Here is a 14,651-nt window from a genome sequence, read left to right as displayed (position 1 = left end):
TGGACTAGCAGGAAGTCAAATAGCTTTATTCACACTTTGCTGAAGAAGCAGCCTCTCGCTTGGCATCATGTCTCTTCCAAGCTGAGCTGAGGGGGTCCCAGGCTGCTCTTGGATGAGCAGTCTTGCCTGCCCTGTTTCTATCCCCTGCAACTGTTGTGCAGCCAGGGTTACACACTCCAAAACTAACCCGGCAAAAGTGAATGTGGTTGGGTTTTGGTTGGAGCAGCTCATCAGCATATGTGTTGCTGTTAGCACAAGGGAAGAGACCCTGGCACAAAGGGCTGGGCCACAGCGTAGCTCTGACCATACACAACAGAGTTCCTTCAAACCATCACCAGCATCATGAGGTGAGTCTCATCCCTGTCTCTTTGCTGGCATGAACGTTTATCCAGTGAGGTGCATGGGCTAAAAATCATCCTGGAAATGGACAATTTCTACCTGGACCTGCTCCATGATCCAGGAGTCCAGTAACACCAGCAACCTGTGCCTGTGACACTGAGGCTGGTGGTCTGGTGGCCACAGAGCTTGTATATCATGTGCCACCATGTGGTTTAGTCACACTGCCTGTGTGAAGAGCAAGCACCTTGCTGCCTCTGCCTCTGCTCTTCCTGCCTGCCAGCTGCCCTGGGACAGGTCTGGCAGCCTGGAACCCACTGAGCTGTGCTTGCATACCCAGCTGGCAGGAAACAGTTCATTTTAGGGTGGTGTTCATCTTCTACAAGTGCAAAGGACCGACTGAGCCCCAGTGGCAGGGCTGGAGGAGAGCAGGACCCGCAGAGCAGAGGGATAGTCAGGTGTCAGCAACACTCATGCTGTCCCAGAAAATCATTAAACCATCCAGTTAGTGCTAGAGTTTAACCCAAAAGCTTGCTGGGGGTTCCAAGGCACCCTACCACCTTCCACCTCACTCCATCACTACAGCAGTTCCTACACATGCACTTCATGCTGCATGAAGCAGAGTTGATGCCACTTCCTACATCCATTGCCCAGACTTGAGGTTTTATGAAGCCTCCCTCAGCTCATTCAGGCCCTTGGCAGTTCTCCAGGAGCCCCAGCCCAACCCATGCATTTGTAGATGCTCCTAGAAATTTCTTGGTGGATGTGAAGTGTCTGTGTCCCTGTGCAGAGATGGCACAAATGCCATAGTGCTTCCAGCTCAAACAGCATGTTGGATTTCCCGTCAGTCCCCAATCCACCTGGGGTATACTACCTGAAGTTTCCCAAAAAGCCTTACTGACTGCTAATAGCCAGGCTGTCCACAGAAGACTTACACCAGTGACTCTGTTGCTCATGTCCACAAGGGACTCATGCAGGATTAGCCTTCCAGGTCATCAGGTGCTGAAGGCTGAGGACAAGGGTACCGAGCAGCCTGGTGAAAGGAATGAGGGATTTGTCTTTACAAACTGTGCATTTGCTGGTAGATAAAACTAGTACTGAGAGATAAAAGAAACAATGGGAAGGATTCCACTGATGGAATGAGAGATTTGTCTTTACAAACAAACTGTAAGTTTGCTGATAAATAAAGTTAGATACAGAGATATGAAAGAAGAACCATATATTCCACAGAAATTCCATTTGACACAAGGGAAAAAAAGAGGAGGTATATAAATTACAAGGGAGTCTTAGGTATTAGACATTTCAGGAAGTCTGTACCTCTCAAGTACGTCAGCCAATGGGGAAAGAGAGAGGGAAATGTGGCTGGGAAATCTGGATAAAAAGGAGGCTGCGCCCTCTAACAATATGAGAGACTCCATGAAAAATGCCCATGATCTCTCCCTTTATTCAAATAAAGTTACAGGACTCCTTTGTCTCCTTTTTGGACATAAACCTCTGGTGTTTGTGGATTAATTTTCCTAACACTGGAATAAAAAGGGAGACTGCAACAACACTGTACATAGCATCCTGGGGAGTACTGGGACCTCCACTCTCCTACTCACAGCCCCTCTGAGCTGCCCTGAAGTGCTTTCCACAGGGAGTCTGGCAGCTGAATACCTGAGACTGACCCTGCAGCAAGTCCTGCCTTTTCCCAGACATGCCCAGGCAGATACTTGCAACTGAGCTGCCACTGATGATTAAAGGCTTGTGCAAATCCAGACTCATAGAGTGCAAAGGAGATCTCCCCTTCAGCAGAGTTTGGCTTCACGGGAGCCAGTCTGTGTCTCAGCACCCAGCAGAGCTGGGTGGAATCTTCTCAGAAAAAACTGGGAAACAGAGGCTTTGCACAAGAAAATACAGAAATAGGACATAAAGCTATGACCACAAGAATGTCTGCAGCAAGTCAGGCCAAAATTTACCTACTCCAAAGTAGCTTCTCCCTGGAGAAGGGTCATCTGGCTCCCTGCAAGTGGCAGTAAGGCATGCAGGATTGGCATTTGCAGTCCTAACCCTGGCTTGTGTGTCACTGTCTGCACCCATGTGTACGTGGACCTCCATCTCCTCATGGTATCTCTGCTGGCAGCCAAGCTAAGCCCTGCATGAAGCAGAACTTCCCAAAGCCAGCTGGGAACCACCACTGGAAGAGACTACCCAGGACTCAGACAAGAGGAACTGCTCCCCACACATCTTAATTTCAGCTGTGAGCTGTTGATCTCTTGTATTCCTTCCTTCCTCCCTTTTCTCTGAGACACAGAGCCTGTCCAACTTCCTACCCCCAAGGAAGGAGTCTGTCTCTCATCCTCCTCCTTTCCAGCTTTGCCAGCTTGATGCTGCTGCCACAGAAAGGATGCAAACACAGAAGTTCAGAGACCATAAACATATACAGCAATGTAACAAGTTTTTCCCTTCTGTCTTTCCACACTCTCTTTCTATTTAATTTTTACCATCCTAGTGCAAAGACCAACTGCTTTTGAACTGTACTGTCTGTCACTTGCTATTATGCTGCTCCCCAGCAGTGGAGGTGTGTGGATATAGTCTCAATCCACTCATTTCCCACTAGACTCCTTTGCTTCAGGCTGTCAGGCCCTACTGTTTTGTTACTATTTATGGTATCTCTCTGTCCTGCAGCAGTTTCTATTGACATTTCAGTCAGAGACAATTCCTCTGATCCAGCTCCCATAAGAAAAGCATCCAGGAAATAGTGACACAACATTCTGCCACGCTTTCTGCTTTGTCCTCATCAGTGTCTCACATGTGTTGTGCTCATCTGTTTTCTCCATGCCCTCTCTGGCATCTTTGAAAAGATTTACATTATTAGCTGTATGCAAACATATTAGGTTTGCTTTATTAGCTGGTGTATTTTCCTTCAGTTCTTAAAATTTGCTTATCAGAGCTGGCACCTTTCCCTGCATCTTCATGTTTCATATGTCCTGAAGGACATGCCTCTGCTGCCTTTCTTGCTCCACTACTCAGTCTGTCACTTCTATTCTTGGGTTTCCCTGCAGTGTTTTACAACTGTTGGATAACCACTGAGTTCACAATGTTGTGCCTGTACCGCCTGGAAGCATTTTAAATTCTGGCTGATCTTTTAAACTGAAATTGCTATCTTATTAAAGGTTAAGCCATAACACAATGCATTCAGGGCTTTTCTACACCAACAGATAATGTTGAATTTGGGTGCAGCATGGTCACAGTCACCACAAGGATGTTCAGGATGGCAGCAGATCCTGTCTGCAGCAAGACCTGCCTTTGTAGCTGGTTTTTAGGGCCTCATTTAACCTTTGTCCCAGCTGAGGGTCTGATCTGGATCCTTTATAGTCCCTCTTACTGCTGGCACAACTAAATCATTCCCCTTATTTAACTTAATATACAGAGCATTGCTGCCCCACCAGAACAACCAGCTCCATTCTTCCTCTATAAGTGGCATTCTGCTCATCTTCCTTCCATCAGATTTTCAATAAATGTTTTCTACTGCCAGTAGATTATGTAAAGACCAGTATGTCTTCTCCCCCATCTCTACTGATCACCCCAACAATCAAAGGACCTACCTGTTACTGAAAACCTTGCTGCAGTTGTAAACCTTAGTGGACAGCATTTCACCCATGACAAGCTTCCCATAGTGAGGCCAACGAAAGAGCTGCAAACAAATGGAGCAGGAAGGGATGACAACTCATTCTCAGACACACTTTCCCATGTCTCATGGCTGGTTAGCTCCACTGTGAGGTGACAAAGTCCATGGACGTGATGAAAAGCAGCTGTGATGGGAAGGTCCTTTCCTCCTGGCCAGGCATAGAGCTGAAGCGATACGCGGAATAAATAAATAGACTCCACAACTCAATGTAGTTATGAAGTGGGTATGTATGACAGCGCCCGGCACAAGTGAGATAGCTCTCCAAAATCTTGTGCCCCGAGCTGGAGTTTGTCCCACAATTTTATTCACAAAGGTGTTCCATATGCAATACATTACACAACTTTTCTATGCATATTCAACCCCTGGCCCCGCCTGTCTTCGCCTCTCATGCTAAATAGGTCCACGCCCTTCTGGGCATGCGTGGTTTTTTGTGGTGGTCTTTACGGGGGTCTCTGATGGCCTTTTGAGGCTGAAACCATAGTCTTCTTCTGCATTGAACTTTTGAACTCTTCTCCTCTGTGCATGCGCTTTTGGCCTTCTGCTCTGTTATCTGGATAAGTCCATCATCCTTGACAGAGGGGCCTCCTTATCTGAGTTCTTTGCATTCCTGGTCTTCTCTGGTATTTGTCTTTTTGCAAGAAGCTTTAAAGAAATTTTTTTTCCTATGTCTTTTGCGCCATGGCAGAGATTTCTTAAAATTCAACACATGATTCTACAAACATGATACATTCATTTTGATGCATTCATTTTTGATACATTAATTTTTGATACATTCATTTTGTTAGCTCAAGTGATCTCTGGAAGATCTCTTATTTCAGAGCCCCTCCAGCAATACAGAGCCACAGGTCAGCTGCTACAGAAGTTAGAGCAGCACCACTCTAGAAAAGGATGCTTGTGCCTGCTGGGTCCCTGAGCTGGCAGGTTGTGGAGTGAGACAGAACATGGGAATGTACAGAGGTGTTTGCAGAGAAGTGATCACCCAGGCAGCCAGGCAGGGAGTCAGCTGGCTTAGAGAAAAGCTGAACTCTGAGGCTTCAACTTACCACACATCCAAAACAGTGGCTGTACCTTCTGCTCCCCACCACTTTCACTGCCTTTCCCCAGGCAGCACATTGGCACTGGGACCTGAGCAAGGGACAGGTGGGAACCACCCACTGGCACAGCACAGGTGAGCTGTCACCAATTTCAGTGGGAATGGCACTGTAGAAATTGATATGCTTCCCAGGCCACCCCCATCCTTGCCCCTGCACACACACGCATATGCACACATATATGCACTCAAACACACAAGTCCCACTGCTGCCTCACAAGGCATCGACTGCAGTGACAATCTGGCTTTTTGAGGGCAGGCAGTGCTTTGCCTTCAGCTTTGATATGCCCAGGCTTCCACACAGTGTCACTTAGTTGAATTTCAGTTCCTGGAGCTTGTACACATAGGTCACATACAAAATGTGAGGGATCCATCTGCCCCTCTGAGTAGACTGGAAGAAGGAGACAGCAGAGAAATTCCCAGAAAACAGTCTAATGGAAGATGTCCCTGCCCATGGTGCGGGGGTTGGAATGAGAAGATCTTCAAAGTCCCTTCCAACGCAAACCAATCTAATTTTATGACCAAGACACTGATCAGTTCCATCCCAGTCCCATATGCTCCACATGATCCTAGTTTCCTCATCTCCTTGAATATGGCCTCTGGGCCACGGCAGACCTTTCTTGTCTTCTGGGTGAAGCCTTGAGAATAAGAGAGGAGGTGTAAGGTGCTGGCAGGGGAAGGAAACCCCCAGCCTTAAATCCCCAAACCTCCACCCTCCCAGCCACCTGGATCCCACCTCAAAAGCTGAGATGGACCTGCCGCTCGCCATGGCCCGGCAGCTGGGAGAGCTGCCAGACACTGATGTTGAGCGCCATGGAACTCGTGGAGGGCCCTGCTGCCCCTCGCTCAGCTCAGCCGTGAACCGCCCAGAGTGACTCAACCCCGACTCACCGAGCTGGTCCAGCCAGACACTTCACACACCAGTGGCCCATGGGCAGGGCAGCTCCTGATGAGGGACACAGGGAGGAGAGGGAAGCCCTGGCTGTACCGCCTCTGTCCCTCAACCCACGGCACTGGGCTGAGCCCCCCAGGATGCACCTCCACCGGCTGAGAGACACCAGAGGAGCACTGCAGGAAATGGCCCGAGAAGCGAACCCATCACATGGCCACGCTTCAGCTGGTGCTTGGAAGGACATGGGCTGCTGAATTCTGAACTGAGAGATACCAGCTGAAAATACAGAGCCTGACTCTGCTTTCAGCTCCAGCTCTGCACCTTCCCCATCACAAAATCACAGGTCCTGTGGCTAAAACCCTCCAAAACAAACAGGCTTAGGCTCCTCTGATAGGAGGGAACAACACATGCTCAGCAGCCTCCTGAGCCTACTCAGTGGAGGTAGGATGACAGAGCACTTTGGGACAGCGGCTGCACCCCATGTTATAAATTGAGGCGAATAATTTGATTCAGCCTTTTAAGATCAATTAATAATTTTATTAATTACAGCAAGCGATAGCAAGCAAACAGTGCTGGGTGCAGCTGGGGAGTCTGGCTTCGCCAAGAGCTGACAACCTTCCTTCTCTTCAGTCCCTTTTTATCCTTTTTTTTTTCGTATCTTCTCTGCGTCGTGCTGGCAACAGTTGATTTCACAAGAGGGGTGATGGGTCTCTTCTGCTGCAGTTATCAGTTCCAGCCAGTCCTGCAAGATCATTTTTTTTTTCCATATATAGTTATCACATTGTTTTACAGCATTTGCTTGCAGTTACCTAGCCTTGCCTAATCCTGCAAGCTCCATGCCCTGACCCCCACCCTTTTCCTCTACCCTAATTTCACACTCTTGATGAACAAGCAAGTCAATGCAGTTTTTCACACCCCAGCTGCCAGATCTCTGCAGGGCAGAGACAAGCATCAAAATCCACAGGCAGTGGGACAGGAGCTACATCTGCTCTGCAGGGTGTTGGCAACCTCACAAGGAGGGGGAGGAGGGAGGCCTGGGGCACATAGTGCCAGAAGCTGACTGTGCTCCCTGCTGCAAGCCCCCAGACCTAATCAGCTTATCCTATCTACTCGAGAGCTGATTGAGATGCCAGAGCTCTTCCAAAGCACAAATTCAGACCAGATTAAAGCAATCAAACAATCATGAGATGAACAGATTTTGAAGATTTCTTTCTCTTGGGGGTCTGGTTCTCCCTCTCAGCACCCAGCACAAGACATAAATTCCAGAGGAATTCCACCAGTTGACACTGGTGTTCACCCAAGGCTATGCTAAATTCTTGGACTTAGAGAAACAGAACAGAGATACAAAGAAAAGAGGGGTGGGAGCTTGGGGTTGTGTGGTGTGCACATTGGAAGGCGGTCTGTCTTAGGTGATTAGGGAAGTCTGTACTTCACAAGTACTTCAGCCAATGGGGAAAGAAAGAGGGAAATTTGGCTGGAAAATCAGGATAAAAAGGAGGCTGCATCCTCCATCATTTTGAGAGACCTTATGGAAAATGCCCCATGATCTCTCCCTTCATACAGGACTCCTCTGTTTCCTTTTCAGACATAAACCTCTGGCATTGTGGATTCATTTTCCTAACAAACATGAATATATAAAATCTTTGGGCCTGAGGACTTCTGGCACCACCACTTTGTGAAAAACGCCAATCACTTGTTTTAAAATGTTAAAAGTTTAATAGTAATAAAATAAAATAGTAATAAAAATTAGAACAATAAGAATTTGGACAATAAGAGTTAGGACAATAAAGGACAATAAAAAGCAAAGAATTACAGACGTCTGGGTGTCTGGCACTCTGCCATAGAAACACACCTCGCTAACAAAGGATTAACCCTTAAAAGCAATAGACTGTTGCATATTCCTATATCTCATACATGATGCAAACATTCTTTTCAAACAAAGGATATCCTCTGCTTAATTTCTGCCTCCTCCCTTCATCTTATAAATCAATTTCTTGGCTCCTAGAAATCTGGAAGAAGTCTGAACAGTCCAAATAAGGAGGCAATAATTTTTCTCTTGGAATTTTGGTGTCTTGTTGCTGTTATCTGTATGCAAAGACTTTCTTGGTTATCTTACCCATTCCTTGAGCTAGTTATAAAAGGTATCTTACATCACATAGTTTCTATTTTAATATTATGCAATAGCCTAAAAACTATATTTACCATACTACTTTTAAAGGATTAATACAGTGCTACAAAGAAATTAATATAACTTTCCAACATAACACACATAGTATTCCTTTTAATATTTGCAAAGAGCCAATCATATAATGTGCATTTTTCACAGCTTGATAGATTTGGAGAAGAACCAGAACTTTGACAGGACTGGTACCATCACCCTGACCAACAGGGTGCCAGGTTGTATTCAGTCGCTGTGGGTTAAAACCAGTTTTCTCTGTATTATTGTATTTATCATAATCTCTTTAATAAATTGTATCTCTGACCTATAATCTCTCTTAAGGTTGTTGAGTGGGGTTCATTTCTCACACCAGTTTACTTTCAAACCAGCATGATCACACAACAACGAAACATAGCAGACTTGACAGCATTTGGCACCACTTCTGTGAATCCAAGTAAGTCAGCTCATCAGTTTAGAACAGACAGAAAGCTCAATGTGCTGACCCCACATCCAGTCATAGGTCGAGTGGAGGAGTGCAATTTAGGCAGTTTAATGAGACATCCAGACCATCAAATTATGCTGCTGCTGAGAGGATCCAGTACTTGCTCAAAGCTGGTCAGAAGACAGCACCTCTCTATGGACTTTCTGTGGCTTCCTTAAACACCTGGAGCAGTATCACCACTACACCCACCTGAAGACAGTGCCTCATGTTTAGCAAAACTGTCTCATGTGTATTTTAGACCTCAAGAAGGGCCATTAACCCAACCAGCTATCCAGGCAAACAAGGCATTAATCTCCCACTGCCTGCTGGGTAGTGTAGCATAACCTGGCATGAAAAGCCATCAATATTTATTGCCACATGTCCAGGAAGCATAAGGAACCCTCCCCACTGAGCTCCCACATGCAAAAGCTTTTGATTTTTTTCAAAGCCCTGAGGCTGAAATACCTTTTGGGATCACAAGTATAAAGGTGCTTATTTAATCTTGGTGAGGGTAAAAAGACTTTTGGGGTGTTCCCTGGGCTCACCGGGAAGATAAATCAAGCCAGTTACTGGGGGACACAGAGATTGTGCACAACACATTGTCCGGAGGAAAATAACCTGACCTCTCCTCTAACTTGAGTCATGCCATCAATCTGCATTCCAGCTACACCCAGGGCAGCATGTGGCAGTAAACAGACCTACCATCCTTCCCCCAAAGTGCCCAGCAGCTGTCTGCATTTTCTCTAAATCCTGGAGCCCTGAGGAGAGTAAAAGACAGAAAACAGGCAAAATTCTGCCATACTAGGTCAGGAGCTTCTAAATTTAGCTTCCCATGGCTTTTCACCCACACCCATGCAGCTCTTGCTCCTAAGTTATAACTACAAGACTTGTGTCCCTTGCTCACATTTCAGCCATTTACTTGTGGGCAAAGAGCATCTCCTTCAAATTCTGGTCTGCTCCCACAATGGGAAGTTCCTCAGACCTGTCTCTATAACTTCTTGGCCTCTTCCTCCCCACTCAGACCTGCCTCTACCACTTCTTGGCCTCTTCCTCCCCAAAACAGGAAAGGTCTCTTCTACCATAAATGAGCCCTATACCTGGAGATACCTCAGCTTGCTGTAGGACAGTGACTTCACTCCTTACAGGGCAGGCACAGAGGACTCACTCCCTTTTGCATGGGAGCTGGCAGAGGTTTAACTAGGAGCAGCAAATTCGGCTTCAAAACTTTTTGTGTGTGTCTCACAAAAAGAAAACAGCCTTAGATTTCTTGCAAGAATAACAGAGAACTCTGTCTACAGGCTATAAGCAGCTGAAAACACAAGTGAAGGATGTGCTCAACCAAAAGAGCAGTTTCTCAGAGACAACTTGGCAGTTTTCCTCCCTCTCTTCTGCACCTGTAACACATTTCAGTCATGAGACGTTGCTTGGTTTCCTTCAAGACTAAGTCTTGAAGTACAAGATTTAGTGCAAGAAGTGCAAGAAAATGGGGTGCTGCAGGTTAGGTGTCAAGAAATAGAGTCCAGCTTTCTCTAGAGGAAGCTGGCTGTTGTTTATGTAACATGAGAGAACATATCATGGTCAAAATAGGTTTGAATAAAAAACTAAAATATAATCATCTTAGCTCAGCAATGGTCCTGACCCCACAGCCCCTCAAGCACAATCTACGTAATGGTAGATGGGGTGCGGCTTCCTCCCTCATACATTAGCAGCTAGAGCGCAGCGACCCTGAGTGCAGCAAACAGGAGCGGGCAAACAGGGGTAAGGCAGGCCTCTGAAGGCGTGGCACGCCAGTTTGTGTGGCAGTTTGAACAAGCAGGGCAAGCAGCCAGGGTTGCAGGCTTTCCTGCTAATAAGGTGTGCTGTGTATTGTTTGTGATGTTTCTGCTGGTTGGTTGGTTTTAGGATTCTGGTAGTAGTGGTTTTTATACGATCAAAAACTGTAGTCAGTACGAGTGTATGTAACCAGATGGAATGCTCCAAAAAGGATGCGTCTGTTCAGACCCATTCCTGTGCAGAGTGTTTGAGCCACTGAGTGGTTTCACGGGGCATTGCGGAGGAAACCTGCCTGCAGTATGAACAAGTGAACGATCTCCTTTCACTGGTGGCTGAGTTTAGAGAGGAAGTTGAAAGACTAATGAGTATCAGGGAAAGTGAACAGGAAATAGATTGGTGGAGTTCTGCCCTTCCATCCTTGTGGGAGGCCCACCAAGAGTCAGAGGACTCCCATGCCTCCCACTGTCAGGCAATAGGACACCTGGTAGATGAAGGGGAGTGGAAATGGGACCCTGCTTGGGAAGGTAATAATAAAAATTCCTCCCAACTCCCATCCTCTAGCCAGGTGCCACTTCAGAATAGGGATCTGGAGAGTCAGACAGTTGATTTAGAAGAAAAGTATCTGCCCAGTGAGCCTCCCAATTATGATTCATCTGCAAGATGGATCACCACCTCTAACATCAAAAAGAAAAGAAGGGTTAATCATAGTGAGAGACTCCTTTCTGAGGTGAACAGAAGGCCCTGTATGTGAATTGGACCCCCCCACAGAGAGGTCTGCTGCCTCCTTGGGGCCCAGGTATGGGATATCACTGAGATATTCCTGGACTTGATTCAGCCCTCTGATTATTACCCATTGATGATACTCCAGGCTGGCAGTGATGAGATTGAAAAGAGGAGTGTCAGGACAATCAAAAGAGACTTTAGGGCACTGGGACAAGTGGTTGATAGGACAGGGGTTTTCCTCAGTCCCTTTGGTGGCTGAGAAAAATGGTGAAAGGAATAGGGGAGTTCACATTATCAATAAGTGGCTCAAGGGTTGGTGTCATCGGAAGAATTTCAGACTTTTTGATCATGGGGCAACTTTTATGGCACCTGGCCTACTGGAACCAGATGGGCTCCACCTCTCTGGTAAGGGCAGAAGGTTTTCAGTTCATGAAATGACAGAACTTGTTGAGAGGGCTTTAAACTAGGTTTGAAAAGGGTAGGGGATTCAGCTGGGTTGTCTGGAAGCAGGCCCAAGAGTGGTAAGCCTGAGTGAGAGGTGAAATCAGCAACCCAGCTGAGGTGCATGCACACCAGTGCATGCAGCATGGGCAACAAACAAGAAGATCTGGAGGCCATGGTCCAACAGCAGAGCTATGATGTAATTGCCATCACAGAAACGTGGTGGGATGACTCACATGGCTGGGGCACTGCCCTGGATGGTTGCAAGCTCTTCAGGAGAGACATGAAAGGGAGAAGAGGTGGAGGGGTGGCCTTTTACATTAGGGAGGGTTTTGTCACTATAGGTATTGAAACTAATGTCTATGGGTAAGAATTAAGGGGAAGACCAACAAGGCTGACATCCTACTGGGAGTCTGTTACCATCCACCCAACCAGGAAGAAGAGGTGGACAACTTATTCTATAAACAGCTGGAGAAAGTTTCAGGTACATCAGCCCTTTTTCTTGTAGGAGACTTCAGCTTGCCAGACATCTCCTGGGAACGTAATACAGATTAAAAAAGGCAGTCCAGGAAATTTTTAGAGTTTGTGGAGGACAACTTTTTGTCACAGCTGGTGGGAGAGCCCACCAGGGGAGGGACTATGTTAAACCTGTTGTTTGCAAATAGAGATGGACTGGCAGGAGATGTGGTGGTTGGAGGTCGCTTGGGGCACAGTGATCATAAAATTACAGAATTCTTGATATTTGGTGAAATGAGAAGGAACATTAAAAAATACTTTTACACTGGATTTCCAGAGGGCAGATTTTGGCCTACTTTAGGAGACTTATTCAGAGAGTTCCTTGGGAAGCAGCCCTTAGAAACAAAGGAGTTCAAGAAAGGTGGGCATGCTTCAAAACAGAGATCTTAAGGGCACAGGAACAAACTGTCCCTGTGTGCTGAAAGACAAATTGATGAGGCAAATGTCCAGCCTGGAAGGGCAAGGAGGTTTTGGAGGAACTTATGAATAAAAAGAAGATGTATAATCTTTGGAAGGAGGGTCAAGTCTCTCAGGAAGTATTTAAGGGGGCTGCTAGAACATCTAGGAAAAAAAATTAGGGAGGCTAAAGCTCAGTTTGAACTTAAAATGACAACTTCTGTAAAGGATAATAAAAAATGTTTTTATAACTATATCCATGGTAAAAGGAAGGGTAAGACAAACCTTTGTTCTTTATTAGATGCGGAAGGGAACTTAGTAACTGCAGACAAAGAGAAGGCAGAGGTGCTTTGGCCTTCTTTGCCTCAGTTTTTAGTGAGAAGACACCTTCAGAACAACTGTCCTCTTGGGTTCGTCAGTGACATTAGGGGGCAGAATGGTCCCCATTATCCAAGAGGAGGCAGTCAAGAGGACTGCTGAGCCATTTGGATGTTCATAAATCCATGGGAACAGATGGGATCCACCCCAGGGTGATGAGGGTAGATGAGCTTGTGAAGCCGCTCTCCATCATTTACCAGCAGTCCTGGCTCACTGGTGAAGTTCCAGATGGCTGAAAGCTGTCCAGTGTTATGCCCATTCATAAAAAGGGTGGGATTATAGACTGATCAGCCTGACCTCAGTACCCGGTAAGGTCATGGAACAGTTTACACTGAGTGTCATCACACAGCAATTACAGGGTGGCCAGGATATCAGACCCAGCCAGCAGGGGTTTAGGTTTGACCAACCTGATCTACTTTTATGACCAGATGACCGTCCTGGTGGATGCGGGACAGGCTGTGGATGTGTCTATTTGGACTCCAGCAAGGCCTTTGGCACTGCCTCCCACAGCACACTGCTGGAAAAGCTGCAGCCCACGGCTGGGATGGGAGCACTCTGTGCTGGGCTCAGAACTGGCTGCATGGCCAGCCCAGAGTGGTGGTGAGTGGTGCTGCATCCAGCTGAGGATAGTCACCAGTGGTGACCCTCAGGGCTCTGTGCTAGGGCCAGTTCTGTTCAATGTCTTTATTGATGAGGGCATTCAGTCTCATTAATAAATTTGCAGATGACTCCAAACTGGGAGTGTGTGTCAATCTGTTGGAAGGTAGGAGGGATCTGCAGGGAGACCTGGAAGGGTTGGAGGGATGGGCAGAGTCCAACAAGATGAAGTTTAATCAATCCAAGTGCCCAGTCCTGCACTTTGGCTACAATAACCCCCTGCAATGCTATGGGCTGGGGATGGTGTGGATGGACAGTGCCCAGGCAGAAAGGGACCTGGGGGCACTGGTCTAAAGCCGGTTGAACATGAGCCAGCAGTGTGACCTGGTGGCCAAGAAGGCCAATGGCTCCTGGCCTGGGTCAGGAATGGTGTGGCCAGCAGGAGAAGGGAGGTTATTCTGCCTCTGCACTCGGCACTGGTGAGGGCACAGCTCAAGTGCTGTCCAGTTCTGGACCCTCAGTTTGGGAAGAACATGGAGATGTTTGAGCATGTCCAGAGGGCAACGAGGCAGGTGAGAGGCTTGGAACACAAGCCTTGTGAGGAATGACTGAAGGAGCTGGAGTTGTTTAGCCTGGAGAAAAGGAGACTGAGGGGTGACCTTATCACTCTCTACAGCTCCATGAAAGGTGGTTGTAGTCAGGTGGGGTTTGGTCTCTTTCTCTAGCCAAGAACTGACAGAACCAGAGGACACAGTCTTAAGCTGTGCCAAGGGAAATACAGGTTGGGTATTAGGAAAAAGTTTTTTACAGAAAGAGTGATAAAGTATTGGGATGGCCTGCCCAGGGAGGTGGTGGAGTCACTATCCCTGGATGTGTTTAACAAAAGACTCGATGTGGCACTTGGAGCAATGGTTTAATTGAGGTGTTAGGGCATAGGTTGGACTCAACGATGAAGGTCTCTTCCAACTCAGTCATTCTGTGAATTCAACCCCAAGTTCTGCTTTCATTCAAGCTTGTAACTTAAGTTTCAGGGCCTGGATCACAAATGCAGTCTGCCAATGTATTCTCACCATCTTCTGATTTGTCAGGTAGAACACACAAATTCTTTTGCAACTTCACAGTAAAGGAACATCTTATCTTGTTGCAGGAAAGGGCTGTGGGATTCAGCAGTCTTAGTGATTAAATTTAGTGATTAACAAT

General features: G+C 46.8%; 1 protein-coding gene across 1 annotated transcript in view; it reads right to left on the bottom strand.

Annotated features, from left to right (window-relative positions):
* Positions 1 to 5,911, bottom strand: part of LOC110473786 (fer-1-like protein 4) — a 50,598-nt gene extending 44,687 nt beyond the window's left edge. The window contains 5 exon segments of the mRNA XM_077787094.1: positions 1,272 to 1,326; positions 1,328 to 1,369; positions 3,924 to 4,014; positions 5,681 to 5,734; positions 5,833 to 5,911. Of these exon segments, the coding sequence (XP_077643220.1) occupies positions 1,272 to 1,326; positions 1,328 to 1,369; positions 3,924 to 4,014; positions 5,681 to 5,734; positions 5,833 to 5,911 (321 nt within the window).
* Positions 5,912 to 14,651: the final 8,740 nt, after the last annotated feature.

The sequence above is a fragment of the Lonchura striata genome, chromosome 17 (assembly GCF_046129695.1).
Source record: "Lonchura striata isolate bLonStr1 chromosome 17, bLonStr1.mat, whole genome shotgun sequence".
Lineage (NCBI taxonomy): Eukaryota > Metazoa > Chordata > Aves > Passeriformes > Estrildidae > Lonchura > Lonchura striata.
The sequence above is the reverse complement of the archived record's forward strand: the minus strand, read 5'-3'. Positions and strand labels throughout refer to the sequence as shown.